The sequence below is a fragment of the Sphaeroforma arctica genome (genome assembly GCF_001186125.1).
Source record: "Sphaeroforma arctica JP610 unplaced genomic scaffold supercont1.280, whole genome shotgun sequence".
NCBI lineage: Eukaryota > Ichthyosporea > Ichthyophonida > Sphaeroforma > Sphaeroforma arctica.
In genome coordinates, this window is record NW_014040278.1 from 54,472 (window position 1) to 70,664 (window position 16,193).

The following is a 16,193-nucleotide window of genomic DNA, read 5'->3' on the forward strand; positions in this document are numbered from 1 at the left end:
TGTGGTCTAACATTGAACGTCGAGTACAAGGCCAATTTCAGTAAAATCAATTGTTTACCTTTATTCAAGCTGCCTTGTAATGTTACGTAGTGAAGACGTGTGTGGTGGCTGGCCCTTGGTGTGCTCAACTCAGCGTTCTTTGCAATACCTGGGTTTATAATGGTAGTTTTTGGTTAAAGTGGATAAACTTGGGTTTATCTTGGTTTATTTGTGTACAAGAGATAAACCTGCTTTCTCGTGTACCTCAGTTTGCTGAGATGTCATCTGTGGTTTATGGGTTTTTTTTACTATATTTAAAAAAAATATTGTTTGGGACTGTACCGAACTTCCATTATATACATGTACTCTTCGAACAACTGTAAACAAACCTTGAGTGGAACTGTACCGAACTTCCGTTATACACTTGTACTCTTCGAATCTTTGTAGTGTGGTTGATATTGTACCACACCTCTAATATTTCTAGCGGGTCCACTATTGTGTGGGTTCTGTTATGTGCCAAATTGATTTGTATTTATTTGTGTGTTGTTATAGTTCATGCCAGGCTTGTCCCTGGCTGTTGTGCATGTATTTCTAGAGATTTCATTCACTGTAGTTGAGGTTTGCGTGCAATTTGTACCTAAGTACTGTGAGTTTGTAGGATAGTACTGTGAGTTTGTGGGTTGTTTACTGCTGTACTTCCCTTGTTTGTTTGTGCACTGAGATTGCAGTCTTCATATCTAGACTATAGTGTCTGTTATGTTATAATTGATTTACTAGTCATGTTCTTATAACTAATTTCCCAGTGGTGTTCTTAGAACTGATACGCTAGTGGTGTTCGTCTAGCTTTGTTGGTACAAATGTTTTTCTTGATATTGAGCTTCTTTTACTTGTTACATTAACAGTGCTGGTTCTGTTGGATTTATTAATGCTACATGTGATCTCATGCAATTTGCTTGTTTCTACCTCATGGAGTGAGAGTGTGTGATTCCCATGGAGTGTGGGTTTCTTTTTGTCTGCTTTCGACTTTGGTATTAGGTAATGTTATTTGACTCTTGGTGTCTCTTTTTGACACAGTAGAGTGTGCTTATGCTCGTCTTAGATCTGTGATTTCGGTTACTAGCCTGTGTGATTCTTTAGTATTAGTAACTGTGATTTCGGTTACGAGTCTGTGTGATTCCTTAGTATTAATAACTTTGCGGATATTCTGTGTTCTAGGTCTATACAATTATTCTGCTCGTTCTTCTCCGATTCTAATAATTATGTGTCTTTGGGACATTTGTCTCTTGTGTGTAACTTCTGTTAGATCGATCTTCTGGCGATTCCACTATTTAATCAGCTAGAAATGCTTCTAAATTGAGTTCTTTGTTGCGTTGTTCTTACTTAATTACTTATGTAAAATGCTTTGTTATGGTAATACTTATATGTAAGTACCGTAGCGTGTAATTAGTAGGTCTTAACTGGACTCTTTTTAGTTGTGTGTGATGTTCAATGTCTCTCTCCTTTGTTTGGATATTTCTTTTCAATCTCTATTCTTGTTTGATTTATAAATCACTATGCGTCAGCCAATGTGTGTTGTATGGTCGTGATTATCACTAGTTATTTTGTATGTGATGGTTTAGTGGCCAACTCGCAATCTCTTTTGAGTGTAATGTGCAATGTCCTTGTTGGTTCCGAGCCATCTATTTTTAACTGATTTGCAAGCCAATTCAATGTTCTACCTCGTTGTGTGTAAGTGCTTTCTTGAGTTATGTGCAATTGGTTGCTGCAGTGGGTTATACTCTATGTTCTTCTCTGTACGTATCTATTGTTTCTGCTTGTACTTGTCATGTCTTGTGAGCTTGTGTGAATTCTTCTGCTCTAGTGATTCTTAGTGATCTGGAGCTCGTATTTAGACCATTTGTATGTCTTGTCTTGTTCTTTCCGGTGTGCGTTGCTTCTAATCTTCTGTAGCTTGGTGCTAGTGTGTTTATTACTTCCCAGTATTGGTCATTTCTGTCTTGGTCTATGAATTTCAGCCTCAGAATTGTATCTTCTTGAGTATTGGTAGCCTACCCTGGGTTGCTTATCACTGGTGACACTTTTTGGAATTTTTAATTCCCCAACATTGATAATTCTATCACGTTGACACTTTTGCTGATTGATAACACTGGCACACCCAGTTCCACTTACCAAGGGGTTACCTAGTCGTACTTACCTTTCTTAATAAAGACAGAATATTCGTTTTTTTTTTTTGAGTTTCTCTGGTTCACTCGTCTCAGAGAAGGAGCTCCTTCTTTAGGAGCTCCTTCTTTCCTTCCCAGTTCTTCTTGGTTTGTTCTAGTTGTCCCCTGTATTCTCGTTGACACTGTTCTATTATCTTCTCTTATTGTTTAGGTTAGGTGTCTTCGGTGTTCTAGTTAAAGTTGATTCTTGGGTCTTGCTTTGTGGCTTGTTAAGACTCCTGAGGGGACAGTTAGACCTTTATGATTGACTTACCGTGGTAAAGATATTATTAAAAATGTAGAGTTTGAGAGTGACTGAAAGATACGACCAAAGGAAACAATAGACCTCTTCTCAAGTGCGAATCTCTCAGCTAGATATAAGTCCTCGGCTGAAGGACTCGCATTGAGTCTTTATTTGTGTTTAGTATTTTCTACACTAGACTCAATATTTACTCAAGAGTTTCTCTCACACGCGAGGGTCCCGGTATCATCTACCGGCAATCTCGTTATATTTCTGATCACTCTATCATCAGATATATTGGATCCTAAATCCAAAACTCAGTATTTTGATAATCCTGGGTTTTGGGTTTTGGATTGGCTTTTTAGATAATCTGGCCCCTGGATGCTACATATGTACATATACACTTAAAGCATAAAAAGAAAGTCTGGAACGCGGAAGATCAATCTCACATTGGGGAATGTATATTCTTAAGAAACCTTAGGCTGTAGGTCGTAGTGTTTTCCGATAGTAGTTTTCCAATTGTAAAAAGTAGTGTGAAAAAGAACAAATATTTGCTAATAATTGATCATGATTTGGTTATTCAACCCTAAGAGAGGGTAAAGCTTGAGCGTCTTCTAAAATACGAACTATTTGGAAATTTTATTAAAATTTACTTAGAAAATGGGAATATAAGGATAGTCACTTGCACGAATTTTGGACCTGGGCATTCCAGTTAGTATGCCTCGTGGATGATGCTACTATATTGTATAGCGATCTTACGGTTGTTGAAGGTCGCCCAGATAGACGTGTTGTAGAAATACATAGATACAAAAAAAACACACGACAGAACTCAAATTAACAGACAAATTATCCTCGGATCTATGAATCGATACATGTTTGCTGTCAGTGGTCTCGCTGCGCGCGTGATGGAACAAATTCTTGGTAGGACAGATTCTCGGCATAGAATAAACGTATTGCGAATGTACACAATGAGCGAATCTACTGGAAGAGAAAACAACTTACACACAGGCGTATCACGAAGTAGAATTTTATAAGATAGTGGGGATTGACGATTTAAATGCACAGGGCGAAATCCCTGATATTGGTGCGCGCTTTGGAAAATGCCCATGCACGCCTTTCCCTGACTCTAAAATTTCAAAGACATAGTGCGGATACCGTGGTGCGAGCAAGGATAAATTTAATCAGAAACATGACTTCGTCACAATTACAACAACGGAAGTGTTGTGCCTGGACTATATGATGTGACTGATATCAAACCTGCACATAAGCGACTTCTGGCCATAGTAGCTTTGTTTTCGAGTATAACCAAATCATACTTGCAACTCCCAAACAGCACACATACTTATTGTACAGACCTTGTCAAGGCTTGCTATCGTGAAATAACCGATGAAGACCTACTGCAAGTAGTTTTACGGGTGCCAGTGGTGGCGGTCATGACAGGCGTGGATGATCTCTGTACCCATGATATAGAAAATAATGAAACTGGTTATGTCGACGGCCAACAAGCGCCACAGCCAATATATGCACAAGATATGCAATACAAAATCATTGGTTTGACTGCAGAGGTACAACACCTCAAGCAGATGCTTGAAGAAAGTCTAGTACATCAGGACAGTCGCAAAAATCAACAACAATCATCATTTAAGAATCCGAGCAGGATGGATGAGTTTGAGTTTCCTCCTATACGGTTACCTATACCTAATACAGCACGCAACAATCCCAATACTCGCACACGAATTATAACACGCAAGATAGACAAAACTCTGCATTCTAAAATCTGCCGAGCTATATAAGTGTCCGAGAACTTTACGGAAACCATGGTTAGAATTTGACAGGGGACTAAGGTAATAAGACAGCAAAAAAACAAACAAACACAGAAGCTGAACGAGGATGGTTGAAGTTAATTTATAGTTTCCGGGACAACTTCTAGCGTTCGACGCAAATAACCATTGATCGGGGTCATACTGCTAGGGGGAGCGTTGAGAAGCTGGAAGTTACCTACTGTGCCAGCTTATCCATGTCAAAGAAGTGTAGAACTTTATCTAAGGATGGTCAACAAACAATAGTGCAATAACAATATAGAGAGATAAACAATGAAAATCATTTGGAAAAGTACAAATATTTAAGAAGTACCTAAAATCTCAAAGAACCTAATCATTCGACTTGCTTTATACTTGTGGTCTATTAAGTATAGAGGACAGTACCAAGAGCCGTGAAAAAGGGCACTAGTAGTACAGTATCTGAATTACGCATCAGTGATCCAATTTTAGAACAAACTGGGGGGAAAGACATACAAAACACAGTGATATTCAGAAAGAGTTTGTTCTTGAAGACATGAAGGCCTTATACTTGGCATTATTTGCTACACTATTGTGAAAACCCTAAAGAAAATATCAAAAGCGTACTCATGCACGAAACATTTATGGATCACACATGTAAAAGCGAAAATGAACCAAAACTGATACGGCATGGCTAAATATGAATTGTATGTTTTAGCTTCGGTGAGGGAAGCATTTACGTATGAAGCTTCACTTAGAGACCTGGTAGGTGGCCGTATGAGTGTATATGAAGCGGAAGATAAATATAAAGTAGTTATCCGACAGTGATAACATATCCTCGCCCCAAAAGAAGTCAATGAAAATAGATTGTATTTAGTCGACCGTACCTTGACAAATCAATCCAGTGAATGCAGGTGGTATTCGTCTCCAAATTGATGGCATTTAACGATAAACTTTACCCCTTGGCTCAGCATCATAATACAGAAAAAAATGATTTTAATCTATGAGCGCTGAAATACCAGCTAGGGATCGTGGTAAGTAACAATTTTCAAGAGCAAATAGTTAAAATAAAAGTTGATCATGTATAAACGCAACTGATTGTCGTCTTTCCGGCGTTTTATCAACAATGGCATGTCCCCTGATGATTCACGAAATATACTCCAAAAAGAGAAAGATTCCCATGTAGTTTTTAAAAACTCGTATATACCACAAAAGCCTAGATTAAGGAAATATACATGCAAAATCAAAGCGGAAGGTTGAGGGATCTTCAAACGGAAACATTGACTGAATCTCGCAAAAATCAGAGAAAGAGTTCAACAAATGAAAAGTGTATCGTTGACAATCCGAGTCTAATTATATGTGAGAGGATTTGCCACATTGTGTTACAATGGAGTCAGACAACCATCTTTCAAGCCAGTTGCAGTCAAATACTAAGTGTAATACATCTGGATAGTGGTAACAGATCGATGCACTATTTAACCCAGAAATGAGCAGATTTCATGATACACTGGACAATGTCATTTACTCGTGTAATACCTCCCTAGTATTTGCCAACATAGTAGATTAGTTATATGCTTTGAAGGCTGAAGATTCAGTCAACTTAGTAGATTAGTTATATGCTTTGAACGCTGGAAATTCATTTCAGATCAGAGTGTTTCTCACAGAAATACATTTCATACTCAACAACTGAAACGACTCATGCCAGTGGTGGACGGATGGCTGAAAGTATTGTACAACAAAAGCAAACTTCGATTGTGACAAGGAAGACCACAATGAATAAATTGCAATTAAAGGCTTTATTAGTGAGTTTTAACTAATCAGATTACGTGTAGGTGATAAGGCTGATGAGCCGGCAATGCATAAATCACTGAAACTACCGGAATTTTCGAAAATGTCGGCAGTAGAAATCTTCAACATGGGTGAGCCTGATCAGGATGTAACTGCGGTTGCAATACTGGCCAACGATTTGTTCTTAGAGAAGGGCTTGTCACTCGAACAGCACATGCCTCTCATTCAAGAGCTGTTTAAGAAAACTGACGCTAATGAGGTAGCGAGCGCAAACATCGCGAAGCTACTACAACAGACCTGTCCAGAAAATGTACTTGCGTAGAGGATTACAACGTGCTAATCATTGACACTCTGCGACGTACTCCAGTCGACTATTTTCTAGAGAAGCTAAAACGCCACGAATGAGCTTAATAAACGTTACAAGCACATACAAGCCATCCATTTGCAGATGCTCAAGGTCTCACGCTATCGAGTAATACTGTACTATGGACAGCAAGTTAAGATAGATAGATAGACCAATGCGCAGATTTTAACAGTAGATGGCAGTAGTGGGCGCCCTTCTGACCTATCAGCGAAGACGTTCTACGAATTCACGGAGAACTACACGAAGGCTGCTGCTAATGTACAGGGATATCGTATGAGAGCAAACAATATCAAGCGTATTCGAGTTCCACATCCCATCTCTCAAATACCCTTACGCAAAGTAATGACTCAGAAAGGGAAGCCCCACATGCAGCGGGAGGAGACCCGCCTGGAGGTGGCGACTGCCAAATAGGCCTGAGAATACCACTCCTGTAACACGGCTAGTTATGAGATCTCCTCGGGCATGACCACACTACGATGCAGCACCTTTCCCATACGTGTTTAGCAAGTGCACTCTGTACAATAGGAGACAAGTAATCAAAAGAAAGCTTTAGAACGTCAACGTGCGGCACAGAACAGCCAAAAGAATATCATTGTGGGAAATTCAACCATCACCAATGGTAATAAGGTTAAAGTGATCGATAAAAATATATAACCTAAAAACAGTGGTGTGCAGAAGCTATAAACATGATCAATATGGTAGATATAGTGAATGTAAACGTACACAATGAGACGTTGCTATTAAATGCAAAAGGCATTGCTAACACACGGCTTTCTGTTCTTCCCAACCCACGAGACCAACGAAAACCTATGTCACACATATCAATGGCAACAATTACAATGCCTTGGTCGATTCAGGAGCACAACGCTCATACATTATTCTTATCAGTCAACGTGAGACTTAGATATATACATACAGCTCGCACAGACAGATGCAAGAGTACAACGCACAGACACAACAGAAGTATGTGACATAACCATGAAGGAAGAATGCAGCTCGCTGCTTTAAGACACTCGATCTCCTTAATTGACAAATATATAAACGAATAGCACCCACGCAAATGAATGTGCCTCTACTCTCTACTGGCGAACGTTTTACAGAAAGTACATACATGTCTATATTCAAGAGATATCAACTATCAATGGATTACCAAAAATAGAAGAGATACTTCACAACCTTAGAAGGAGCGTAATTCTTCTCCAAACTAGACTTAACGGGAGCCTTTCATCACTTCTTTATAGATGAAAACGCAGACACTTCTTAATATTCACGAAAAGAGAAGCTCAATACTCAAATTAGCATGATTCGGCTTCATCCACGGACAGCACAATTCCAAGGAGTCGCGGAAAATTTGCTCATAGATACAAAAAGAGTACAGGTGTATTTAAATGATATAGTAATAGCGAGTCTTACGGAAGAAGAACACTGTCACACGGCACGGAAGGTTATGGCAAAACTAAACAAAGAAAATTTCCGTTTGAACAAGTTGAAGTGTGCTTTTGCAGTCAAGACAGTTAGTATACTGGCGGTGAAGTTACGACTCAAGGACTCAAAACAGATCCTGAGAAGAGCAAAATGCATGGTGAACTGGTCACTACCCAGAACAAAACAAAACCTAGGCTGAGCATCGGGACTCGCAAACTACATGCAAGACCATTTCCGCAGTTTGTTTATAATACAAAACACTCCGCAATCGCATGAAGGGAAAAATGCACCAGAACACACGTTTATGGTCTCCAGATTTGAAGAAAAAGTGGGAAGAACTAAAACAACTCGTGGCATGCTCTACCACACTAGAGTATCCGATAGGCTGAGTCCGGTTCCAAATCATGAATGACACAAGGAATCGTGGCACAGAAGGTTGTGTTGCTGATGGGATCAGAAGAGACATGATATATAAAATGACTAATATTTGCACAGCAGCGTTGTGAAACAAACATGGAAGAACTACTCGCACTGATTTACAGTCTGGAACATTTTTCAAATTTATAATGGGTGGTGACATAACATTATAGACGAATCACAAAGCATTATCACAGATGACCCGACAACAGTGAACATACCCTACTGCACATACTAGCGAAAAGGATAGCAACGACCTTCCACAACCACTTCACCATCATTTGTGTACCAGGTAAAGACAATGCGATGGCGGACCGGCTGTCTCGATATACGACGATGTATTCAATATCGTCGGAAGTAATGAAAGAAACTAACAAAAACACACGCACACAAAACACACACAACGAAATAGTTCACAAATGAACAACACGCTCACTTTGGAAAAAAATGAAATGTATTCTCCACTGGTGTGTACATCTAGATTTCAAAGTTTATACTGAAACATATTTTATTCACTTTTCATGAGATAGCATTCTTGAATTCAATTATACTAACTTATCACATATCACGCTGAAGCAACTGAGGGTAGCCTAGAGCAGTACACAAATCGGTTCAGACTTCTAAATCACAAAGACATTGTTATGCACACCACACATCCCAAGCAGCGCCTATCAATTAACAATATATAACACTGTTCTTCAATTTAGCTGAATAACATTTACTCGTCGGATGATTGCTAGCTTTTTGCCACACTGTGAACCGAGAAGAACCATCATGCCCTTCGCACAGTTCTCCAAGAGTACACCTTTTATCCGCTATTCTACATTATTTTAAGTGAAAAGAGTGGTCAGTAAGTTAAACTTTAGATTGCAAAATGTACAGATTTGTTGAAATGTCAATTAATGCGATCATGTTACCTAGTATTAATTAAAAATCGTTATCTCATACAAAGGGAGTCTTGGGTGATTGCGAATAAAGGGGCGCAGCAAAGTTGGAGTCTAATCCACACAGGTGGCGATGAAAAGCCGCAGTGACATGTTACAAATGGATGTTCAATTTTCCGTTAACAAGACCCCAACTATTTGAGTGGGCGGTGTAATCGTTCCAGGTGCAAGTGGCCGCGGCCTTGCCAATACCATAGTCTTCATCAGTATTGACTACCAGATCTTGTACTTAAAAACTTGCCTTCAGTACGTCCTAATATGGGGGAATGTGGTAGACTATGATCGATAGTATAGATGCAAGGTAGTTGCTTCATCACTAATCCAGACTATTGGATGTATTGTAGCAATGCATCGGAAAATGTGTACATACGCCCCAAGAGAGGTACTTCAAGACAGCAAGACGATATTAGCTTCCGAGATAGCCCACTACAAAACTAAAATCGGGTTCCAGCGCACGCGCATCATCCAGTTCCTGCAAATGATCGCCGATAAGTAAATGTAATCTCTGGCATTATTATACCAACGTATGGTACTGGTGGCGAGTTTAGGGGTGTGGCCGATGTTGTAAATTGTAGCAGGCCATCAGACACAAACAGATTTAATGAGAGACTTAACCAGTGAGGGTGAATTAGGAAGGATAACAGTAAAGGTAGTCTGCAAAAAGGAGGTATTTGCCGCTGATACAAATCGGCGAAAGTAGTCGTGGAGTGTTATGCCATCGTATCTACGTCCATGTGTCAACGAAGTTGACAACCGCTGTATGAGGGAATAAAAAGATTAATCGCCACACATGCCTCCTTTCTAAAGGGCAACTAGGTTTGTTGCGAGTAGATAATATGCATTCTATACGGTCCATAACAAATACAAGCTGCCAGGATTGCCTTGTGTACGGTAGATGCCATATCTATGAGGAATTTCCTAATAGAAGCTACGCATGTCCAACCTCTTGATTTTCAAGCACTAATTTCACACTAAACCGTATATTCCCGAGATTAAATACACGCATCGGCGGTCCTAAGGATAACTTAAATGAAAATGATCTTATTCATTCACACCCCAGTCAAACTAAACATCGATTTATTTATATTGCATTACATGTCGAAATCCAAGTCCCACTGTGTACCGATTTATCATGCCAATTGTAAATATAACGACTTGTGTATGTCGCGTTCCAGACAGAAATTCGAAGCAGATAATTGCTATCGTTTAGCAGTCAAGTTTTTGTTAGTGTAACCTTGCACGGGCAAGATTAGGCACCCTCAGGAAAAAGCAGAGCATAATCCAGGTGGGGGGTTGCAGAGATGTGCAATACTCGCTCAGTGTGTGCATACTGGCTTTGTGCGATGAAACGCTAGCTACATATGATTATACCCGATGTACGAGTGTATACGTGCACTCCATCAACATACTATAGAAGTGAGCTATATAATTTTTTACGTACATACATATATATATATATATATATACATATATACATACATACATACATTTATATACATACATATACATATATATATATATATTTATATATATATATATATATATATATAAGACATATATTTGAATACGAACGCAACGAATAAAATTGCACAACGATTCCGCTTACATGTTTATATTCAAGAGTATGCGATGGGAATGTAAATACGGTCGAACCCTACATTTCGAATGATAATATACGCAGGGGCTTGAATCTTTATTGTAATATTATAGTTCGATTAAGGGTATTTTCGACTAAGCTAAACAGAGTTGCGACGTTTGCTCTGCACAGTACGATTACAGATTTATGATCAGCTCCCGGTTTACGGGGATTGTATATATTTCAGAGTCTCTGGATTGTATCTCGGATTTACAACTTTAAGTAAGCGCAAGTAATGCTTCTCCTCCTGTGGAGAATTTGAAACCACATGCGTGTCCAAGATGAGGAAAACGGATGAGAGTATATACACAACAGCCGCAACATAGGTACAAAGGCAGATATATACGCATGCCTGAAACTGAAAACGAACACGAAGGCTTGCACAAATTTCACGACGACCATGGCGACAACCAACAAAGTGTACAAATATATGAATATGCATTTCAGCTTCAGTGTGCAGTGCATGCGAAGTCTACGTACCGTCATGCCCTGCTTTAACTCCATGCCTATTTTTTTCCGGTCTAACACTGTCGCTGGCTCGGTGACTGTGTTCATATATTCGTCTAAATCCAGATCCTCCGCTGGCTGTTTGTTTTGTTTGACTGTTCAAGTGCGTAGTTTCCCAAAGAAGAAATAAAAATGATTGAGCCGGGCTATTACGTCTGTCACAATTGTTTTCCCCACAAATTTTACTCACTCTATACGACCTTCATTAGTGTCAAAAATACTAAAAAAAAAATAGGATACGACATTATACACATAAACACAACCATTTATATACAGTCAGATTATAATGCAAACATACGTGCATACTATAATTTCATGTGCTAACCAATAAAGTCACTAAATTTCAAATTGGGTGTCAATCCTAGTGAATGCAAGAATAGGTCCCAATAATACCTTCTTTATTCTCACGCAGAAGGCGTGTGCAGACCTTGCGTCTTTGGTATATCTTCGTGAGCTTCTCCTTGAGAGTATCGAAGGTCTCTACTTCAGGTTTCACATCCTTGTCTCCGGCCGCCTGTAAGTGGTGTCGAAAGCATTTTGCGGTATATGATTAGAGACGATTCTGAAGTATGGCCGTGTGCTGTCCGTCTACAATTGTACACACGCTTTGGCACAAAAACATACAATTTGTACATATACATACATACACATACACATATACATGCAAACACCCACACCGACACCGACACAGCAATACACACACACACATACAAATATAAACACAAACATAAACGCACACTGACACTCACACAAATATATTTACATATACGTATGTATAAGTATATATTTATATATGTAAATATATAAACATACATACATCTATCCTTTCATCCATCCATCCATTCGTACATATACATATACACAGACGCAGACACAGATATATATAAATATATATATATACATACATATACATATACATATACATATATATACATATATACACACACACACACACATATATATATATATATATATATACATACATACATATATATACATACACACACTATATATATATATATATATATATATATACATATATATATATATATATACACATACATATACATTACATACAAAAACATACATTTTAAGAATATAAATGAACAATAAACACAATATGTTCAGCTGCAATAACGTGAACAACATACAGCAACTATGATAGCTCTTCCACATGTAACAAATTGTATAGCATAAGGTGGAAGTGTGGCGTTCTACCTAGTAAGTAGTTTCACACGACCCTGCCCCCGCACACACACCCGCTTATCAGGGGCCAGTCGCTTCATTCTGTTATTCCTCCTTTTTTTAACGTCGCCAGTTCGATCCAGAAATTCGTCGTCATCTGAACTATAGTAATCGTCATCGGAATAATTTCTGCGCTTGATTGCGGTTGCTGTAGTCTTGCGAGCTATATGGCGAGAAAAGATAGAGTAAAGTTGGTGTGTATTGCGCCATACAAATCGGCGTTGTAATTTCCATGCGAGCTTTCACATATAGAAACTGCACTGAGAACACACTTACATGGACGCGGATAACATACAAATACATACATGAGGAAAACAGGCCATGTGCACTCAACATCTGACAGGCATTGTAGCAGGCCAGTCGTTCTGCGTCCCGTTTGCGGCCACATTGTCCCTCCACCACAACTAAGTCACCCGACGCAGACTCTATGGGCAACTCGATCTTGACTAGGAAACCCTTGTTTTTCTGTGGTATGGATAATGAAATAAACACATTGTGTGAGTGAGTGAGTGGGTGCGTGAGAATGATAATGTGTGAATGAGTGTGAGTGTGACTTTGGCTACCTCGACCTACTTTGTTATTTGTCAAATGATTCCGTATGTAATTCAGAGGCCGGTTGGAAAGTTATAATCAGAGTTTATTTGGAGACAATTGTTCGTAGATATTGCGCATACACTTGCAAATATTCAAACCACACACTCGCGGGTACGTACTATACTTCGACCTATTGTTGACATGAGCGTAATCCAGAGATTCGCTGACAAAGACACGGCCAGAGTTTTCCTGGAGACATTTTCATATAGCAGATACATCTGTCAGCATATAAAACATGTTTGCCAATACATGTCATATGTATACATACCGGTAACATGGTGATATCTGGAGTGTAATCCAGAGACTCGTTGACAAAAAAATTGGTCAGAGTCTTCTTGGGGTCTTTCTCCCAGCGCCTTTCCTTATCACTGCTACTTGCCGGGGCCTGGTCTGCATCGAACCGCTGTTTGGCGAGTACCCCTGTGTAGGATATTAAGAAAAGTGTGGAATATTAAGCAATGTGCGATATTTGTTCATAGCGTAACATTTCAAATTATGCGATTTTAGAACATCGTGCGGTGCTTACGCATTCTCGAGTCAAAGGTGCGCCAGGTGCCCAGTCCAAGGCCCTGTATATAGACTTAGGTATCGCGTGAGAAGCCAAGACATGAACAGAAGTAATCATACCGGTCATGGAGATATGCGCACGCGACATACACCTGCAACTTTCATTGGTACATCTATCAAAAAGCAAATACAACCTCCTGTCTACTGCCCCTGCTGATCACAGACACTCACCTTGCCATATCATACGTCAGCGATACGAATAAATATCCCCGACTATCACGCAGACCGAACTCTACCACATCTAATGCATAATATACATACGTACGTGTGGTTCACAACAGTCCACTTTACACATTCATGCCTTCTGTTTGCATCGTATTTTTTCTCTCGCAAACCTATCAATCCTCACCAAGACATGGCATATAGCCACGCTTAACACCTCTGAGGGGCATCTACAATCACACACGTTTCATCCGCACATGTAAAACCCATATGTAACAACCATATGCATTATATAGGCTCCAAGAAAAACATCTGAGCGTAAAGTATATACGTTACAATACGTTACAAAACACACTTACACACATACATACACACACACTCACACACATACACAGACACATAAACATATCCAAATATATAGACATATAGATATATATACACTAATAAAATAGTCACATCAAAACATACCGTCTCTGAGCATCATGTCGGCCTGATCAGCATCGTCGTCTTCCTCTGCATCCTCGGCCTGTCCCCATGATATGCCTTCGCAGGCCTCGGCCTCTTTTCGTTCCTTTTTCTGCACAGAATGAGTGTGCGTTAAAGTATAGCACCGATGTAATTTGCATACATTTTTATAATATAAATAAAGACAAAGACATATTGCCTAGGAGCGAATGTGCGTTTCTACGTGTGCATGGATATCCATCATATTTTGGGGCCAGATACCACTAAAAGTGAGATAAAGATAGGTGTTGATGACCGTGAGCTTCTATATAAAACTGGGTATTTCTTCTTCATATATTTCTTCACTTTGTGATGTATCCTGCAACTGACCAACAAGTGATGCAAGTCTTCTGACCACCATTTCAGGGATAAACCAGGAGCATACAAGCCCTATCCTCACACCCGAAGGTAGCGTGTATACCCATGTCGTACCATGGCCCTATTTCTCAACTTGGCAACTCTGCCCAAGCAATATCGCTATGCAACTTAATACTTCAGAGTGCGAGGCGCATAAAGTATTGTTAATAAACAGTTTAGAAAGGGCTGCCTATTATTGTGAAAAGTGTTTCCGACTGCTGCGATATGAACCATGGCTGATTAATGAGCTGTTTCTTCCTCCGTCATCTTGTACATTCGAGTAATATACATAGTAGTAAGGCCGAGAATTATACACCCATTCGCAGGCGTCGCATACCACCTACTACTACGCATGGGCGGCTACATAGTCTGCAGCTCCCTACAACTTGTACAGTTACATTGACTCAAAGATCCCATGTGCAGATATATTATAACAGCATCTTCTGACTGTTTATGTCAGCAACACACTTACCAACTTCTGCTGCAGCATTTCTTTTTGTTCAGCTATCCGTTGCTGCCGTAATTCCTCAGTCATTTCTTCCTGCTGTTGCGCGATCTCGGATGGACCAGCCAACATGAATAACCTGAATCGAAATAGATATGGTTTTTCATAAATTCCTATTAGTACTATTAACAAGATGACTAACCACGGTATAGATACCCGAGTATACCGAGTATATATGTAAATACTGTATGGTGGCTTCATAAGGCCACGCGAATCAAATATACTATTTATGGAACAATGTATACTATGTTCTGCAGAAGCATGTTTACAATGTGGTGTGTACAACACCGCAGCACTCGCAAATGGAGCGTGTAAGGTGATACCCTGCAATTTAGATTGATACTGAATAATCAAAATGTATGTATGTTATATGTATGTCTATCCACCGGTATATACCCGTGTAGAGATGTATGTAATTATATGATGACGCATGTGCAAGGAAGAATATTTATGACGTCCAATAGATAGATGTACATACACATCCACGGCACACCTCACATACTCCAACTGAAATCCATATTTGAAACAATCGTAACACATTTCGACAATACGAGCAGTCCTACAAAATGGCATGTCGTGGAGAAACATGGTAGTGGTCTACGTACGCACATGGCAGACAAAAAACACACATAACCAGCATACATTCAAATATTACGCAAACGTACGTCAATGGTGTTGTGTGTAATATATACAGTCCCTCCGGAGTTTAGCAACTTCGCAAGTCTTAGCCCTAGAATCATCACGGATATTCAAGTATTAAATAAAAATGAATAAACTACAACTGATTGCTAGAGACTGGCACTTGCACCGAGCACAAACACATACATCAAATTACACACATGCATATACACACAACCGTTTATATATACATACACATATACACACATACATACATACACACACACACACCTATATATATATATATATATATATATATATATATAGTATAACATAATATATATAAATATAATATATATTA

The 16,193-nt window shown here is 39.2% G+C and overlaps 2 protein-coding genes across 2 annotated transcripts in view; one reads left to right on the forward strand and one right to left on the reverse strand.

Moving 5' to 3' along the window:
• Positions 1–5,483: 5,483 nt before the first annotated feature.
• SARC_04763 (hypothetical protein) lies at positions 5,484–6,309 on the forward strand (the record flags this gene model as incomplete). The annotated part of the gene is made up of 1 exon (XM_014301397.1): positions 5,484–6,309. The coding sequence occupies exon 1, from the start codon at positions 6,055–6,057 to the stop codon at positions 6,307–6,309; it is 255 nt and encodes an 84-aa protein (XP_014156872.1). The 5' UTR covers positions 5,484–6,054.
• A 4,494-nt stretch (positions 6,310–10,803) lies between these two features.
• Positions 10,804–16,193, reverse strand: part of SARC_04764 (hypothetical protein) — a 10,985-nt gene continuing 5,595 nt past the window's right edge. The window contains exons 5-12 of the mRNA XM_014301398.1: positions 15,182–15,293; positions 14,317–14,425; positions 13,388–13,539; positions 12,831–12,990; positions 12,540–12,688; positions 11,674–11,794; positions 11,254–11,375; positions 10,804–11,020 (exon numbers count right to left, since the gene is read on the reverse strand). Coding sequence (XP_014156873.1) covers positions 10,937–11,020; positions 11,254–11,375; positions 11,674–11,794; positions 12,540–12,688; positions 12,831–12,990; positions 13,388–13,539; positions 14,317–14,425; positions 15,182–15,293 — 1,009 coding nt within the window. The 3' untranslated portion in view covers positions 10,804–10,936. The remainder of the gene's footprint in view (positions 11,021–11,253; positions 11,376–11,673; positions 11,795–12,539; positions 12,689–12,830; positions 12,991–13,387; positions 13,540–14,316; positions 14,426–15,181; positions 15,294–16,193) is intronic.